This window comes from Cynocephalus volans, chromosome 2 (genome assembly GCF_027409185.1).
Source record: "Cynocephalus volans isolate mCynVol1 chromosome 2, mCynVol1.pri, whole genome shotgun sequence".
Lineage (NCBI taxonomy): Eukaryota > Metazoa > Chordata > Mammalia > Dermoptera > Cynocephalidae > Cynocephalus > Cynocephalus volans.
The window spans coordinates 113,016,134-113,033,685 of record NC_084461.1 but is presented as its reverse complement, the minus strand read 5'-3'; the positions used below and the strand labels follow the sequence as shown (position 1 = coordinate 113,033,685).

The following is a 17,552-nucleotide window of genomic DNA, read 5'->3' as shown; positions in this document are numbered from 1 at the left end:
ATTTGTGATATAGAAGGAGTATATCTTTATTGGTTTGTTTTGATTTTCTGAACTCTTGTCCACCTAGTCAGAAAATAAAACCCTGCTGGGTAAAGAGGAATCGTTAATGCTGCTGGTTTCAGGGCCCAGGAGGGGCATATCACTGAGTGAAGAGCTGGGAGCAGAGGGGCTGGGACTGCGGGGTCCTGGAGAAAGCACGCTGCATCCTCCGTTGCCCTGCAGCATGGCAGACCTAGGTTGGCCAGAACTTCGATTTTTCAAGAAAAGACAGAAATACAAATTTCATGTGAAATTTCCCAATTTTACAGTGTTGGCTATTAATTTAATTTCTTTTAAAACATTATTTGAGCCAAGGAAACACATCTGTGTCCCAGATACAGTCCGTGAGCCACACACTTACAATGTCTAGCAGAAAGTACATTGTAGTCTCATAATAGACTTCTCATGGTTGAAAAATTATGAATTTTCAAAATGAAATTCTCTGGCCTTTTGTCTTTAGACACTTTGGTCAGAAGAAATAGTCTCTGTTTTATGCATTTGGAGGCACTGGTATAAAAGATTGGTGTAGGATCATAAAACCTGTCTTTCCTTCTTCTCTCACATTCCAGATTACAGGACAGGTCCGTGTTTTACTCAGGTCAACAACCAGATGTGTCAAGGGCAGCTGACAGGCATTGTCTGCACGAAGACTCTGTGCTGTGCCACCATTGGACGGGCCTGGGGCCACCCCTGTGAGATGTGTCCAGCCCAGCCTCAGCCCTGCCGACGGGGCTTCATCCCCAACATCCGCACCGGAGCCTGCCAAGGTGAGGCAGCCACCTGCCCATGTGCCCCATCACTGACATGTCACTTGTCCGTTTACTGGAGTGGGAGAATCTGACACTGAGAACGGTAGCCTCTAACACATTACCCATTTCCAAGAGGGCCTGATCAGAGAATGGTTCATCTTTTAGCCACCTAATAAATAATAATGTTTCAACTCTTGACATTCATGTAGAAGAGAGAGAAATGAAAAATTGGGGGAAAATTAAAAAAAAATACAGTTTAAAATATTTAAAGCAATCAGAGGATGAACCACTTATTGTCTTCGTCCAGTTGGCATGATGCTTCCCACCACCCCCTGCCAAACTATACACATGCAATACCCAGGAAAAACATATTTTCTCTCCCCTAATCTCATTCAAGTTATAAGAGCCTTAACCCAGGTAACGGGGAGATGAGAGTGACCCCGTATTGGTCCTATATTGTTACTAATAGTTGCCTTCAAAGAGAAAGTGTGAACTCTGTCTGTGACTGTGGTTACTTCAGAGTTTTGTAACCTGGGTTGGTTATGACCTTATTTTCAGGTGATCTCTTGGAACTTCCCAACCACGTCATGACACTGATTTATAGATCAGAGCTAGATCAGGGCCTTGAGGATGCTACAACAGTAGACTCCAATCCAAGTAGCCTAAAATGGTTACATACTGTATTTACTTGTTAATTATTTTAATTAATTTTTAGCCACCACAGCTGTTACCTTTTTTTAGATACTTCTTGACATCCATCATATGTATTAAGTCCATTTTGGAGATGTTCTTGGAAATGTTCTCTTGGAAATGTTCTCTCTCATGAGCTCTCAAATGGCAGTTGCCTGCATATTTCATAGCCGTAAGATCATGGGAAAATGGAATGACTTTTATATTATTCACAGAAATTATATTGCTCATATTCGAGACATGGGGAGTTAGGTTTATTTGTTATAATTAAATCATATACAAAGTTTGATCTGAAGTCTTTCAAATTGATGTTAGTCAGCAGTGCCAGAAGTGCAGATGTTATCTACCCAGCCCATAGAAGGGGTATATTGTAGAAGGCCAGTCCAATAAAAACCCAAATGAGAATTGTAGTTTGGGGAGCCCCGGTATAGCCCCAGTTCATTGAATAATAAAATGCAGGCTCTCTGCATAATTTGGTAAATGTACTCCTGACTGTAGCCTGCAAAGATTTTTGTTAGTTTTGTAGCTTTATTAAAGGTAATATTTAAGAAAGGTCTACACCTAAACTCTTCTCAAATTAAAACTACAAGAATGCTCAGAGGATAATGACAGATAACTCAGCAGATTAGCAACTTTATATTTGATCATATATAAAAACCATGTCAGCTGTGGACTTAGAATTTTTTTTTTAGTAACTCTTGCAGATCAGGCCTTAATGACGAAGACTGGGTTAAATGCTGTTTTTAATCTGTTGTTTTCCATGGATAGTAAAATTCTATATCTTTCATGTGAGTACCAGTCTGATTATATAGAGTTCCTGATAATGCAACAATTTTTTCTATAGGAATATACATTATACTATATTCTATGTGGTATTTCCTGTACTACATTTATTTCCCAAATTAGTATATAGATTACAATATAATTTATATAATGTATATAGATTGCTATTAAAAATAAAATACTCTACTGTATAGATTTACTAGATTAATACTACCTAGATTTACTGGAGTAATACTTTTTCTTTATTCCAGAGCACATGTCACCTTCTAATATACTTATTTATTTTCTTTATTGCTTTTATTCTCTCCCAGCTAAAATGTGAGCTCCAAGAGAGCAGAAATCTTTTTTATTCACTAATGTCTCAGGTATCTAGAACAGTACCTAGCATGTAGTAGGTGAGCAGTAAATATCTTTTGAATTAGTAAGTGGGATTAAGATTAAAATACTTCCAAAACCCACTGTTTCAGAGAAAGAAACAGTTCAAGTGGAAAAGCTCTTAACCAAAACATCCCAAGTTATTGACTCGCCTCTCGCCTCATCTTCTGTATTTATACTTACGTTTTTTTACTTTGGTATTTTGTCAGAGAGGCCTAAGTTTTTCCAAGCACAATTTTTGAAAATGTATCATCTGATCTCAAATTTTCTGAATGTCCTTCTGGATTTAGTAATGTCTGAAAGCTTACTTATTTGATTTTGTTTATGCAGCAAAGATAAGCTTCAGGCTCCATTTGCCTAAAACCTAGTGGATTAACAAAGTAACAGGAACAAAATGAAATTTGCCACATGGTTAAAATGTCTGGAAAAGCAAGTTGAAAAGTTCTGCTTTATTTCAAAATTATGGCATAGTCAGAAAGTTCTCAATTAAATACTAATCCTCAATTCAGGCTATTTTAAGACTACATCTTACTGTGATTTCATTTTTCCCTTTAAATTCCTAGACTGTTTCCTAAATATTTATGCCAAATTAATTTGGAAAAGATGGGGCATGAAAAAATAACATGCAAAAACATGATACATGTATATCATGCTTCTTTATAATCGTGATCGTTTTTATAGGATTATTAAAAAGTTTTATTGGGTTAAAAATAAATCTCAGCTATGTGAATGATAACTGTAAATAGCTTAATATTGGCTTTAAAACATGGTTCATATTTATTAGCAAGGGAGGACATTTCTGACGTTCTGAACTTAATGATATCCTGTAGGTGATGTAATTAATTATAACCTTATCTATGACTTAGGAGGGAATGAAACATAATCTGGTAATAAATGGGATGACTGTGGAAAATAAGGGGTATCAGAAAATTAGGATACTACTTTTAAAAAATTAAGCTGTGAAAAAATCAGTAATTTAAAAAATTTTAAACTATTGCCATGATGACATTCTGGACTTAAATAAGCAGAGTCAGAAAGGTTACATTCTGAGGGTGATATTTGATTTCTAGCCCTTATGCTTAATCCACGTTTAGTCTTGTACTTTCTTCCATTTTATACTACACTAAAGGACCAAAATTAACTCATACAGACCTTAAAATTTATTTAAGCTGTTATAAAGTGAGTGACTTAAAGATTTAAACAGTGGCATTATTGAAAAACCCTTTTCCAATAACATTTACAAACTTTACATGTCATAAACTGCCACATGCATATGATGTATTATTTTCTTACAAATAGTTTCTTCTTTTTCCATCTTTAGTTGCATTAATCTACTCTGATTAGAAGTGATGTTTTATTTAAGATTAGTATTTAGCTTTGGGTCTTCTAGGTTTTCAAATGATCAGGGTGCACTTAAAATTTTTAAAAATATATTAAAATAAGACTTGCATAATTACTAATTTATGACATTTGATATTTAAGGATTAGACTTTTAAATTATTCCAAATGTTTTAAGACTAAAAACATAGCAGAATTAATTTTCTTGTTAAATTCCATCCCTTGCTTTATCACTGATGATAGTAATAGATTGGATCTGTTCCAGGTAACACGAGTGGCACTAGAATACACATATTCAACACAGTTAGGCTCTAGCCTGGACACAGGACAAGGACTTGAGTAAGAAATAGCACTATATACCCTAAATTAGTCCCTGCAAAACATATGCTGTTGTGTTTTTTCTTCCATATGGCATTAGTGTACAGAAATATGAATTCCTTTAGTTTGAGTGCACATGAAAAGAATAGAGCCATGAATAGCAATGATAGTGTATATTAGTCAAAATAATTATTCTGATATGAGCATCACATCTTGCACCACAGGTATTGATGTTCAACACTGTACCTCACAGATATGTACAATCAACTTTGTTACAATAAAAAGAAAGAAAGAAAAACAAAATAGAAAAGAGTTTAATCTCAGCTGAAAGCAGGCAGGCATGGCTGGTTCCTCAGCTGTAGAACAAGAGGAAGATGCCTTCATAGAAAGTCATTTTCAGGCCTTCTATATAGTAGCACAAAGGATATTTGGCTATTATCTGATTCATTTGATTAGTATAAAGTATAAAAGATAGTTACAGCTAAAACATTTATTTTGGCTGTCTACATCGACTGAGTTAACCATATAATTATGTCTAACTTTAATTCATGCTGTGTCAACACAAGCCATTCCTATACAATCCAAAAACTTTACTTAGAACATACTCAATGATTATAACTCCTATTTAAAGATGGCAGAATATTCCCCTTTTTCTAACACACACACACAAAGAACATGAAAATGAATAATAAGGAACAACACAGCATTCTAAAATAAAATTTCTGTAACACCCATTAAAGGCAGTGATGAACACATGCAGTTGTTGAAAAGTCATTGGGACAGGGAGACTTTTTAAGCATTTGCTGTGCATATTATCATCCTGAAAAGCTATTACGTGGGTGTTTGAACCTAAGAGCAGAGAGCTAGGGAGTGGATGTTCTATTGGAGAGGAGGAGAATGTTCCTGTAAGAGATAGATCTACTTTGGACCCTCACAGTACAGGAGGAGTAGGGAAGGAGACTCTTGGGCAAGCCATTTCTAAGTGTCCCCTCCCCAACCTTCCGGCCCAGAGTCACTCCTGGAGATAAAGGGGGGGGGGGAGAGCAAGTAGGGACCACTGGCAAGGGATCTATAATTAAAGAGTAGAAGGTGAGAACCACACCACCAACTGAAGGCTGAAAATTCATGTCCTGGGCAGAAAAATAAAAGGTAGGGTAGGGGGTTGAGTTTGGCGAAAACTGTTTAATTGTTTCATGCCATGTTCTCCATAGAAGTTCTCAAACCAACATGGTTTCCTCTTGGTTCTCCCTGCTCTGTGATTCAGCAGAAAATAACCCCCATTGAAGGATGAGCAAAAAAGAGAAAAGGCCTAAACATAACTGAAAAAGAAAGAGAGAAAGATAAGGAAAAAGCAAATAAAGAACACGCTTCAAAGCATTACTAGGCAAGTAAATGCAGAGTTCACACACTTTGCTCTTATCTAAAGGAAATAAAAATAATATGACCTTTCTTTTAAAAGCTGCTCGAAGGAGAGTTATAAGTTTAGTGAAGATAATCAAATGAAGTAAAAAGTGAATTGGCAGTGCTCAAGAAAGACACTGAAGAAGGATTTGAAACTTTACTTTTGAAAGGCGAGTAATATATATATACATCAACCAGGGGAAAAAAAGTGATACGGCATTAAGGTTGAGGAAATCACATAAATCAAAATGTCAGAGAGCAATAAATGAACACTGATTATAGAAGAACTGACACACCATGAAGCCATACTAAAGAAAACCGGTGAAAGGAACTGAAAAAAAAAATGTGTAAAGATAAAATAGGAATATTTTCTAAAATAGATAAAGATTTTAGTCTGCAGATCGGAAGGCACAAACTAAGGTAAAAGAGAAGATACTGAGAATCCCATGGGCATAATAAGGTGAGATAAGCAAATTTGTTTGTTTTATAAGGGAATATCCCAACTGGTCTCAGAATTTTCTAGAACAGTGCATAGACAAGAAAACAGTGTGGCAGTGTCTGTAAACTTCTGAGGTGATATCATCTGCTTGATTTGATTTATTTTAAAATAGAATTGCTTGGGTTGTCCTGTGGAGAATCACTTGTGGGGGCCAGCGTGAAAGGCAAGAAACCAGTTACAGAGTTCCTGCAGCACTACAGTGTGTAGTGGAGGCTGAGCGCGGGGTGGCAGAAGATCTGAGATGTATTTGAGAAGTAAGGTCTTCTTACTCATGGAAGGATGTCAGGCAAGCGAGAAGGAAATGCCAAGATTATCTCCTGGGTTTCTGACTCCAACAGCAGGAAAATGATAGTGACGTTTTTTGAGATAAGAAAGATTGAGGCAGAACCATGCTCTGTTCTTTTTATTACAAATTCAGAGCCCCGCAGGTAGTAAGTTACCAATATTTGCTTGTTGTGATGACCGTTTATTCAACATTCGAATTTTGTGTATCACACGTGAGTAGGTACTCTGGCTGAATCAAACCATACTGAACAGTTGCCAAGGTACCCCATATTTCCCAGATTCCAAATAGAGATAGACTTATTCTTCAATTGCTCTGTTTAACAGAGTATAGAAATAAAAACTTCCATTCTAAAAATGGATCTGATTTGGTGACACGAAAAGTTTTTTAAAAAGCCCAAAACACAATTTGTATTGCTATCAAATACAGCAATAATTTCTATGGTCCTTAGTTCCCACACACATAAATTAAATGAACCATTTTTATGTGCCTATACCACTGCACATATTTTTCCATATTTGGGCATGAGCTAAAAATAATATATCATCTAATACTAATTTATATAATAAAATAAGTTTAATCTTTTAGGGCAAGTTTATTTGGAGAAGTTGGAGAATAAATGAGTTCGTAAACTAAAATTATTATTACTTTGTCACATTGTTTATAATCTTAATAGGCATAGGCTGAAGTGATTATGTAAGGTTTAAGTTTCAAAGGTTTAATTTTAGTGTCTAAAATCCTTACATGTGATTTGAAGAAATTCAGCATTTAAAGAAACAAGTTTGTACCTGAATTGAAGAGTTGAACAGAGGTACATCTGTACAGTCTGGGCAGTGGAAAATTAATCAGTCATTAGTAGTTGCTTTTGCTAGACTTTGAAGATGTTGAAACTCTTGTCATAGTTTGCAGGTCTCGGGCTTGCTTTTTTTGTTTTCACAGAGAACACTTGCATATGCTTCTAGGTCCAAGTTGATTATTTCTATATGATTTCTTTAAGATTTCCTTTTTTATTTTAACTACTAATTTGATCTACCTAAAATAAATTAATTTTGTATAGCTGCATAATTTTGGAGACTTCAGAAATAAAGATTTTTTTTTTCCTTCTACGGAGATACTTTTTAGACAATTACAAAATGAACCCTATAGTCAGATTGCTTTTTCCTTTGAAAAATTACTGAATCTACTAAATATGTAGTCTAAGATTTTATGAATAGTATTAAGGGATTTATAGGTTTGGCCTCATTTTTCAGCTTATATCATGATTTTTTTTCTCTGATTTATCTGCAAGGAAAAGAAGTTTTCAGGGATGTTTTAAATCACACTGTAATGAGGGTGAGAATGTAGTACATTTTAAAATAATGAGGTTTGAAATGTTCTGAATTAAAATGTTCAGTATATAAACTTCTTGCCATATATTTCATTCTAGTTGATTTTTGTTTGGATCAGATATTCTTTAATAAGACACTGAAATCTTAATTTCGCTACAAAAATACTTTAAACTGTTGTAATGAGTTTTATAGATATAGCTAAAATGAGGAAATAATAAGCCTCTTTTGTAGGCTTGGATTCTCTAATTTACACACTAAAACACCAAACTTGGCTTAGCAAAAAATAATGGGGTAAATCGATGTATATTGACACAGAGATGTATCCACAAAATATTTTTAAATGGGAAAAAAAAAACAAGATGCAGAACAACACATACAGTACTCATATGATCTCATTATTGTTAAATAAGTAGATCACCACTCTGAATGTATGTGTTAATAAAAGTCTAAAAGAACAGACTGCGAACTTGTATCAAATTTTTTTAAAGTTTCTATTTTTCTTTACCTAACATTTGTTACAATGAGATATATTATTTTGTAATTGAATACATACCATTAATAGATCTATTATGTTAGTCTGTCAATTTGAATAGATTATAACAAATTTGCATAAGCTTACATATTACATTTATTTTTCTATACAGTTTTTCTCTAACATAAAAATCTACTGAAATATGTTCTAATTTTCCATGTGATTTCTTCTTTGAACTATGCATTATTTCAAAGTATATTGTTTAAATTCCAAATATTTCAGGATGTTCCAGATGTTTTTGATTATTAATTTCTAGTTTAACTGTTGTGTTTAGAGAACATACTTTGGATGATTTTAATCCTCTTTTGTATTTAATGAGCTTGTTTGCATGGCTTCAGAACATAGCGTGTCTTGGTAAATATTCAGTGTGTACTTGACAAAAATGTGTGTTCTGTTGAAGTGGGTGGAGTGTTCTATAAATGTCAATTAGAATAAGTAGGTTGAAAGGATACTCCAAGTCTAATATATCCTTGCCAATTTTCAATCAACTTGTTCTGTTAGTTACTAAGAGAGGAGTGTAGAACTACAACTGTGGATTTGTCTATTTCTCTTTTCAGTTGTATCTGCTGAAGTTCTATTTGCTCCAGATGTTTAATATTTTTAATCAGTGCATATACATTTAACATTATTATGTCTTCATAATAAATTGATCACTTTGTCATTAACAGTGCCCATCTTTATCCATTGTAATATTTCTGATGAGCATTTTGTAGAATTTTTTTTTTTTTTGTCTTTTTCGTGGCCGGCACTCAGCCAGTGAGTGCACTGGCCATTCCTATATAGGATCCGAACCCGCGGCGGAAGCGTCGCCGTGCTCCCAGCGCCGCACTCTCCCAAGTGCGCCACGGGCTCAGCCCCATTTTGTAGAATATTAAAATAGCAACTCCATTAAAATTACTATTAATTATTGATTATTTAATATGTCTTTTTTTGTCCTTTTGCCTTTTAAGCTGTCAAAACAAGTTTCTTGTAGGCACCATAAAATTGGGTCTTGCTTTTGTAAAATAAAATCTAACAATCTTAGCCTTTTTAATTGGGTTATTATATCATTTATATTTTGTGTAATTATTTATATTATTGAGTTTAAATCTGTATTTTACTATTTCTTGTCTGTTTGTCCCATCTATTCTTTGTTCCTCTTTTTTTCCTTACCTACCTCTATTTTCAGAAGAGGTTTTGTTTTGAGTTTGTTTTGGTGGCTGGCCACTATGGGATCTGAACCCATAACCCTGGGATGTTAAGGCTGCACTCTAACCAATTGTGCTAGCCAGCCAGTCCTATTTTCAAATAATATTATGCCACTTCACTTATAATGTGATAACTTTACAATAATCTTCTTCCATTTCCCACTTCATTGCTATACTTTTTTACTTCTATGTATGTTATAAAAAAAATACATTATTATTGTTGTTTGAAGCAATTTTTAAGTTTATTAAAAAAAGAAAAATATATTTCGTATTTATCAACATATTTACTATCTCTAGTGCCTTTCATTTTTTGTGTAGATCATAATTTCCATCTCACTTTTATTTGTCCTGAAAAAGTTCATTTACCTTTTCTTGTAGACTCCCAGCTTTTATGTCTGAAAAGCCTTTATAATAACTTCATGAATTTTACTACATCAATATAAAGGATTTCTGTCTCTAAATGGATGAAATCAACAAGCAGCTCAAAGGATGAGGAAGATAATTGCAACGTATAAAACTAAAAAGGTTTTATATTTATAGTAAGAGGACATTTACATTTTAGAGTAAGAGGACAACAACCTCAATATAACAAGTATTTAAGGGATATAAAAAGACAACTTTCAGATATGGAAATAAAAAAGATAATAAGCATAGTAACTAGTAATTAGAGAAATGAAAACTAAAATAATAATTAATACCCCTTTTCAATTAGCAGGCCAAAGAAAATTAGGATATTGGATATAGTAATATGTGTTAGCAGGAAAGAGGAAACAAAGGAATTCACATGAATGGTAGAAGTGTGTAGACTACTGGTGGTTGTGTAGACTACTGGTGGTTGTGTAGACTACTGGTGGTCGTGTAGGCTACTGGTGGTGTGAAAACTGCTGGCATTCTGAAAAACCATTGGGCACTATTTATTCATATTAGGTATACATATACCCTATGGTCTAGTAATTCTGCTCTGGGTTGACAGCAAAGGGGATAGAGAGTCTTGTTGAGTCCTCAAAGTTCATAATCACTCAACTACATAAAGAAACATAGTGGGGACATTTCACTGTATCATTCACTGAGGTGATGAGAAATTAAAGATAAACCAGGTGCTCATCACCAGGAAAGTTAATATATTAAGAAATGTTCTGCAGCAGTTCGAAGTGACAGATTGTCCACCTAACAACATGGATGGAAGTTAAAAACAAAATTCCGAAAGGAAAAAAATAAGAAAGAATATGAGATCTGTAACATAATACCATTTACATAAATTAAAATATATGCATACAAAGGCATCTTACTCCCCTCACCCTATTCTCTTGAGGACAACTGAGTTTCTTCTATACATTAAAGAAATACATCAGTGGTATCTATGTTCAAAATGTTTTCTTCTGCAGATGTCGATGAATGCCAGGCTATTCCGGGGATATGCCAGGGAGGAAACTGCATCAATACAGTGGGCTCTTTTGAATGCAGATGCCCTGCTGGTCACAAGCAGAGTGAAACTACTCAGAAATGTGAAGGTAAGTGTCTTCTTTGGGAGACATGCCTAATGGTTGACTTCGATTCCCCCAAGAAACCCACTTCATTTGGAATTTTGAAGACTATTGATCAGGATTATAATTCTTTATTTTAACGTGAAAGTGCAGGTATAACCCTATGATAGTTTTGTATTCATTTGTGTATTATTACTTTAATGGGTTTGATTTGGAAAGAGTTAACGAGCATTTTATATCTAGTTTGTTATTCAGTTGCTATGCTGTAGTGAGAATGGGAGTAATGCAGCCATTTATATTTTTCCTTAATAAGATAATTTTCCATTCCACTTATGAAATTATATTGAAAACTAAAACTGGAGTAGAGAGAAGTCCAAGTGAAATATAGCAGTATGTGTAAAATGATGCGTTAGTAGTTGCCCCCATGTCATATAAAATAAAATATTTTAATTGCATAATTGGCTAAGGAAAGATTTGGAAATTACACCACAAGTATCCTATAAAAGAATAGCTTGCTCGAATAAAGATATCAAAAAATATATAATTTTATGGAATATTAAATATGGATTATGATATTGAAATATAAGTTCTATAAAAATTCCTCAAATAGAATAAATTTACTAGTTATATTTATCTGTGATCAAAATCTTTATCATTATTATGAAAATCAAGACGCTTCTAAGTGCCCATAGCTTCAATGAACATGGATATTTAGAATAGTTTTAATGGTTCTAGTAGTATGGAAGTATAAAGTTTATCTTTTCAGTTATTATATTACTTTAATCAATTTATTTCATCTAATATAGTTTTCTAAAGACATAGAGTGTAACTGTTCTCGTTTTTTTGTGACATAAGCATTATCATTAACTCAAATTAAGTCTTTTGTTCTTTCCCTTTCTAAAAGGCAGTATTGGGGTTTTTTGTTGTTGTTGATTGGTTATAAAGAGTTTTGTCCCACTCTGTAGAAAACGGGAAAAGGCACTATAACAGTTTAATTATAAAAGATAAACAGGAATATAGACTATATTATTAGACAGGAGATAGGGTGTGGGTACACATGCTATAATTTCAGTGCCAACAAGCATAATCCCATAAACCCAGGGGCATGTATCATAGTATATTTTCTGTTCCCAAATTCATTTATAGTCAGCTCCAAATTAATGTTTATAGTGTTATACATTTTACATTATTACAAGTTAATTTCATGCTCCCCCTAAAAAGAAAGTAATAAAATGTACTTGCTTATTTTAAGAGCCAAATAAATTCTCTGTGAAACTGTTTGCAAGAATGCCCAAGTAATTTATGCTTCTTACATTGTTAATAATCAAAGTCTGCCTATAGTGGAAAGATTAAGAAAAATACTTGGAAGATGGGAAAAATTATCTGAATTAACGGAAGAATTGGACCAGAAAGTTAGGGATCTGTAGAAAAGTCTGGGTTGTGCTGCTCTTTCCTTGCTACTTTTCATAGTTTCCCTCTTGGCTGTTTTCGGGGTTGATTCTATTGCTTAAACCTTTGTCTTTCCCCTTCACTTTTTACTCTGGAATAATATCCAAACTAGATGTACCTAAGAACAAAGACAGTATCTGATTCTAGGTGAGACGGCACAGCCACTGACTGATTACAGTGGTTGCGACATTTCCATTTCACATCAAACTACTCATTTCTTCTTTGTTGAAAATGGAATGAGTTTTTCTACATCACATTTCATCAAAGGGCCATAGAGAGCCAAGCCAGAAATTGGAAAAAGACAGTGCAACTCTTTATTCGCCACTTGTCTGTGTTCTTTAGGAAAGGGGACTATTGATGTAATGGAGGCACCGCCCAGGGCCCTGAATCCAGTCACGCCTTTCCTTACTTCCTGCCCAGGCAGCCAAGTCCATTTACCCATGGCTCAGAAAGAATTATGTTATTTAATATTTTGGATTTGGTGGAGAATAGCAGAATTGGAAGAAGTGATTAGAATTTGAAATCTAAATGTTTTATGAAACCTTTACTTATGCAGAAGTCATATTTATTGAGGTATGTCTTAAAAGTGGTTATTATCAATTTTCTTTGGGTAGCATTCTTCTATGTAAGAGAGCAAGTGGTGTTTACTTACATAAAATTATTAGATGTAATTTGTAGTATAATGTATCTGGAAAGACTGCAAACTTGCTACACTTAGTGACAGGTTTTGAATTATAATCAGTTTATATAGTTCAGTATCTATAAATATGTTGCCATAAATTTAAAGTTAATGTTTGCTCTAAATAAAAATATAATTACTTTTGACCAACTGTCAAAGTTAAGGCATTTTAATTTCTTATGTGAATTATGTGAATATAAAAAATAGTAGTATTGGCAGATTTATTTTAAAATGATGCCCTTCCTGTTTTTACTACAGACATTTTATATTCCCATTCGTACAGTAATGAAATTCTCTAAAGAAACCTTTTTTAGTCTTTACATTACTAGGCCTGTTCAGAAATAAGAAAGGTAACTTCAGTATTTTGGGTCTGAGTGATTGGGACTATGATGGTATCCTTAACAAGGAACTGCAAAGTTATCATATTAATGTTTAAAAATTAGGTTATTGCTATTTTGTGTGTGTGCTTGTTTGTTTACTGTCTCACACCAACTCTTGAATAAGATTCTTGAAGACAGAGACTTTGGCTGGTTCAGTAGTACATCCCAGAGTCTAGAATACTTTCTGGTATACAGTAGGCTCCTAACAAATGTATGTTGATTAATTGGGAGTAGGGTGTATATAAGTTAATTTAATTTATTTGACTTGGATTGAATGTCCAAAAAGAAGTTAAAATGTGGACCAGAGTTAAAATTATGTTTGGAAAGATGCTAATGGTCTTCATCAAGGGAATTTTTCCTTCATCTGATTATTTTTCATTTTTTTAACAATTTGATTTTGCTCTGGTTGCTATTGAGAGACCAAGATCATAAACATTAAATGCAGTTTGGAGTGTTTAGCTCTTGTATGTCATTGTTCTGCTTTGGTGACTTGCAGGTAATGCTTCTGAAGTCAGGGACCTTTGCTCTCTAAAAGAAAAACTATCTTCTGCTCATTCACTGGGATGTCTTCTTACCTGAAAAGTTATCCTGAAAGACTTGCTCTGCCAAAAAATTAAGTTTGAGCATGCTGTGGTTTGGCTGTCCCCCCCCCCCCCCAGCGCCCCCGGGCTCATGTTGGAAATTAACCCTCAGTATGGCGATGGAAGGTGGGGCCTTTAAGAGGTGATTGGATCATGAGGACTGGACCCTCAAGAATGGATTGATCCATTCATGGAGTAATGGGTTGAAGGTTTAATCCACTGTCATGGGTGTGGACTGTTGGCTTTATGAGAAGAGCAAATGAAAGAGCTCTTGTCATTCTCACTCTGTGATCACCTGCATTACTGTGGGACCCTGGAGAGAGTTCCCACCCTGAAGAAGGCCCTCACACATGTACCTCCTGGACCGTGAACTTCCCAGCCTCCAAAACCATAAGAAATGAATTCCATTTCTTTATAAATTGCCCAGTTTCAGATATTCCATTAGAAGCAGCAGAAAACAGACTGATACAGAGCATATATAATATATACTAAAATTTTAAAAAATGGTGGGGGTGGCATTCACCTCCTAATTTAGTGTTTAAAACATATGACAATATATATCATGGAGGCTTATTTTGTTTTATATCATTGGTCTGGTAGATTATCCTATGAGACATTTTTTCCCCCATGTTCAGATATACTGTCCAAGTTGTAAATCTGAGCCCTAAACAGAAAGGAATATATATTTCTCCCTTCCCCCTTTTGCTCATTGTGTGTGTGTGTGTGTGTGTGTGTATGTGTGTGTGTTCTGAGGAGAATCTGTTATTTCTCCCCTTCACTCAGTTGGGGTCCTAAATTCCATAAAACTTCTCGTGTGCCCACTGAAGTCATGTTTTATTTCTCATGGGCCAGTTTGGTTCCAAAATTTAATTTCCTAATTTTGTTATACAGTGGGCAAATGATTCTTTGGTGGAGTAAACCATTTTTCACATCCAAAGAGAAAGGTTGTTTCAATTACTTACTCTATTCAAACATTCATTAATCTAAATATCCGTATAATTTAAATGAATAAGGGAAGCAGAACACACCAGTAGAACATGACATAGTACAGCAGAAGACTATCCAGCATTTTTCTTTTTCAAAACAAAATATGTTAACTTGAATTTCAGTTCACATGGATAAAAGCACAAGTAGGTGCCAGATATCCTTGCATGATCCCCCCTTCCAGACTATACCTTCTTTAACATTCCTTGAGCTAATTATTCTGATCTCAGTAGCATGGGAGGCAGGAAAGGAGCATCATTGTATTGGAAAGTTTCTTTTCAGTGCCTCTTTATGTGTCAACTAGTTGTTTGCAATTTTTGTGCAGTCTTCATTTTGTCGTTTGAGATTTGTGACAACACATATATTTATTTATGCTCATGAAACTCATAAAACTTCCTTCAGAGTCTTTTCTGCTGCTGTTCTTACTCTGCTTTGATAGACCCTGGAAAATAAACTTTCTTTACTAAACTGAAAAGTACTTGCTGTTACTCATATTACCAAAAGTATATTAATTTTAAAATAAATAATAAATCCATTGACTATTTCTCAAAGAGAAATGCATACTAAAATGGAGAGTGAAGTAAAGAGATTGTTAACATTGAAAGCAGATAAGATTTTTTTCATATCACCATTGTGATATGAATAAATACATGGAATAATTCAAATTTTTTTGAATTTGTTGAGACTTGATTTGTGACCTAACGTGGTCAATCCTGGAGAATGTTCCATCTGCTGATGAGAAGAAGGAATATTCTGAGGTTGTTGGATGGAATGTTCTGTAGATATCTGCCAAGTTCAGTTGGTCTAAAGTGTTGTTAAGATCTTATGTTTCTCTATTGATTTTTGCCTAGATGATCTGTCCAATGTTGGGAGTGGGGTGTTCAGATCCCCTGCTATTATAGTATTAGTGTCTGTCTCATTCTTTAGGTCTAATAGTGTTTGCTTTATATATCTGGCTGTTCCAATGTTGGGCACATATATATTTATGATTGTTATGTCTTCTTGATGGATAGAATCTTTTATTATATAGTGGCCTTCTTTATCTCTTTTTATGATTTTTGCATTAAAGTCTATTTTATCTGATATAAGAATAGTTATTCCAGCTTGGTTTTCATTTCTATTTGCATGGTATATCTTTTTCCATCCTTTCACTCTTAGTCTATGTGTGTCTTTACAGCCTTTATGGAAAATGGTATGGAGGTTCCTCAAACAATTACAGATAGATCTGCCATATGACCTAGCTATTCCACTGCTGGGAATATATCCAGAGGAATGGAAATCATCATGCCGAAGGGATACCTGTACTCCAATGTTTATCGCAGCACTATTTACAATAGCCAAGAGTTGGAACCAGCCCAAATGTCCATCATCAGATGAGTGGATAAGGAAAGTGTGGTATATCTACACAATGGAATACTACTCTGCTATAAAAAAGAATGAAATACTACCATTCACAACAACATGGATGGACTTAGAGAAAATTATATTAAGTGAAACAAGTCAGGCACAGAAGGAGAAATACTTACAGGTTCTCACTTATTTGTGGGAGCTAAAAATCAATCAATCAATCAATCAATCAATACACTAACAAATAAATTCCTTGAACTTGTTAAGACACGTGAGCAGATATGCTGTAGTTGGGTGGGGGGGAAGAGAAGGAGAGGAGAAAAAGGAATGGGTAAAGGGACACAAAAATCAACTACAATGAATATTGAGAAGTTAAAATTTAAAAAAAAAATAAATAAAAAATAAGCCTCTATTGTTATCATGTAAAAAAAGAAAGAAGAAAGAAATTAGAACTGAGAGGGGAAAAAACCCATGAAAACTATGATCTTTTAAATCCTTTAAAAAGAAATTTATAAGATTGTAGTTAAAACATATGTATTCTCCCTATCTTGAATAAGAAAGCCAGGCCTGCTAAACCCAAACTTACTTTTTGCTCCAATTACAAATAATATATTCCTCTGTCACTTATCACATTGTATTTATCTATTTTTCTTGCCTGACTCTGCCAGCAGATTTATATGTACTAAAATAACATATTAATAAAAGCAAATATTTTTGAGTACTGACTATATTCTAAACAGTTCTTAAACTACTTTACATGGATTATTTGATTTAATTAATTATGACTTGCTTTTTGCATGGCCTAGTGAAATTAGAACTGATGTAGGAGTCAAAATACAGACTGCTTCTTTCCACTTAGGGAGGTTAGGACTTTCAAAGTAGAAAAACAGAGATCAATTTCTTTCTGTACTTTATGGTGTTTGCATTTGTTTATTTCAGTATTTCTTCTACCTGTCTATCTATCTATCTGGAGCGCTCTCTGTATGTACAGTGTGCCCTCTCTCTCTTAGGTGCATAAAATTATATTAAGCATAGTATTTGATCCACAACAGAATCTTATTATTGTTGGCACCCATAGCCTACTTTTGTTTGGTTAGTTATTTTAAATAATGTAATAAGCACCCAT

At 34.1% G+C, this 17,552-nt stretch overlaps 1 protein-coding gene across 1 annotated transcript in view; it reads left to right on the top strand.

Moving 5' to 3' along the window:
* The window catches only part of FBN2 (fibrillin 2), a 230,172-nt gene that overhangs the window by 67,119 nt on the left and 145,501 nt on the right, over window positions 1-17,552 (top strand). Inside the window, exons 6-7 of the mRNA XM_063085746.1 lie at window positions 609-806; window positions 10,908-11,033. Coding sequence (XP_062941816.1) covers window positions 609-806; window positions 10,908-11,033 — 324 coding nt within the window. The remainder of the gene's footprint in view (window positions 1-608; window positions 807-10,907; window positions 11,034-17,552) is intronic.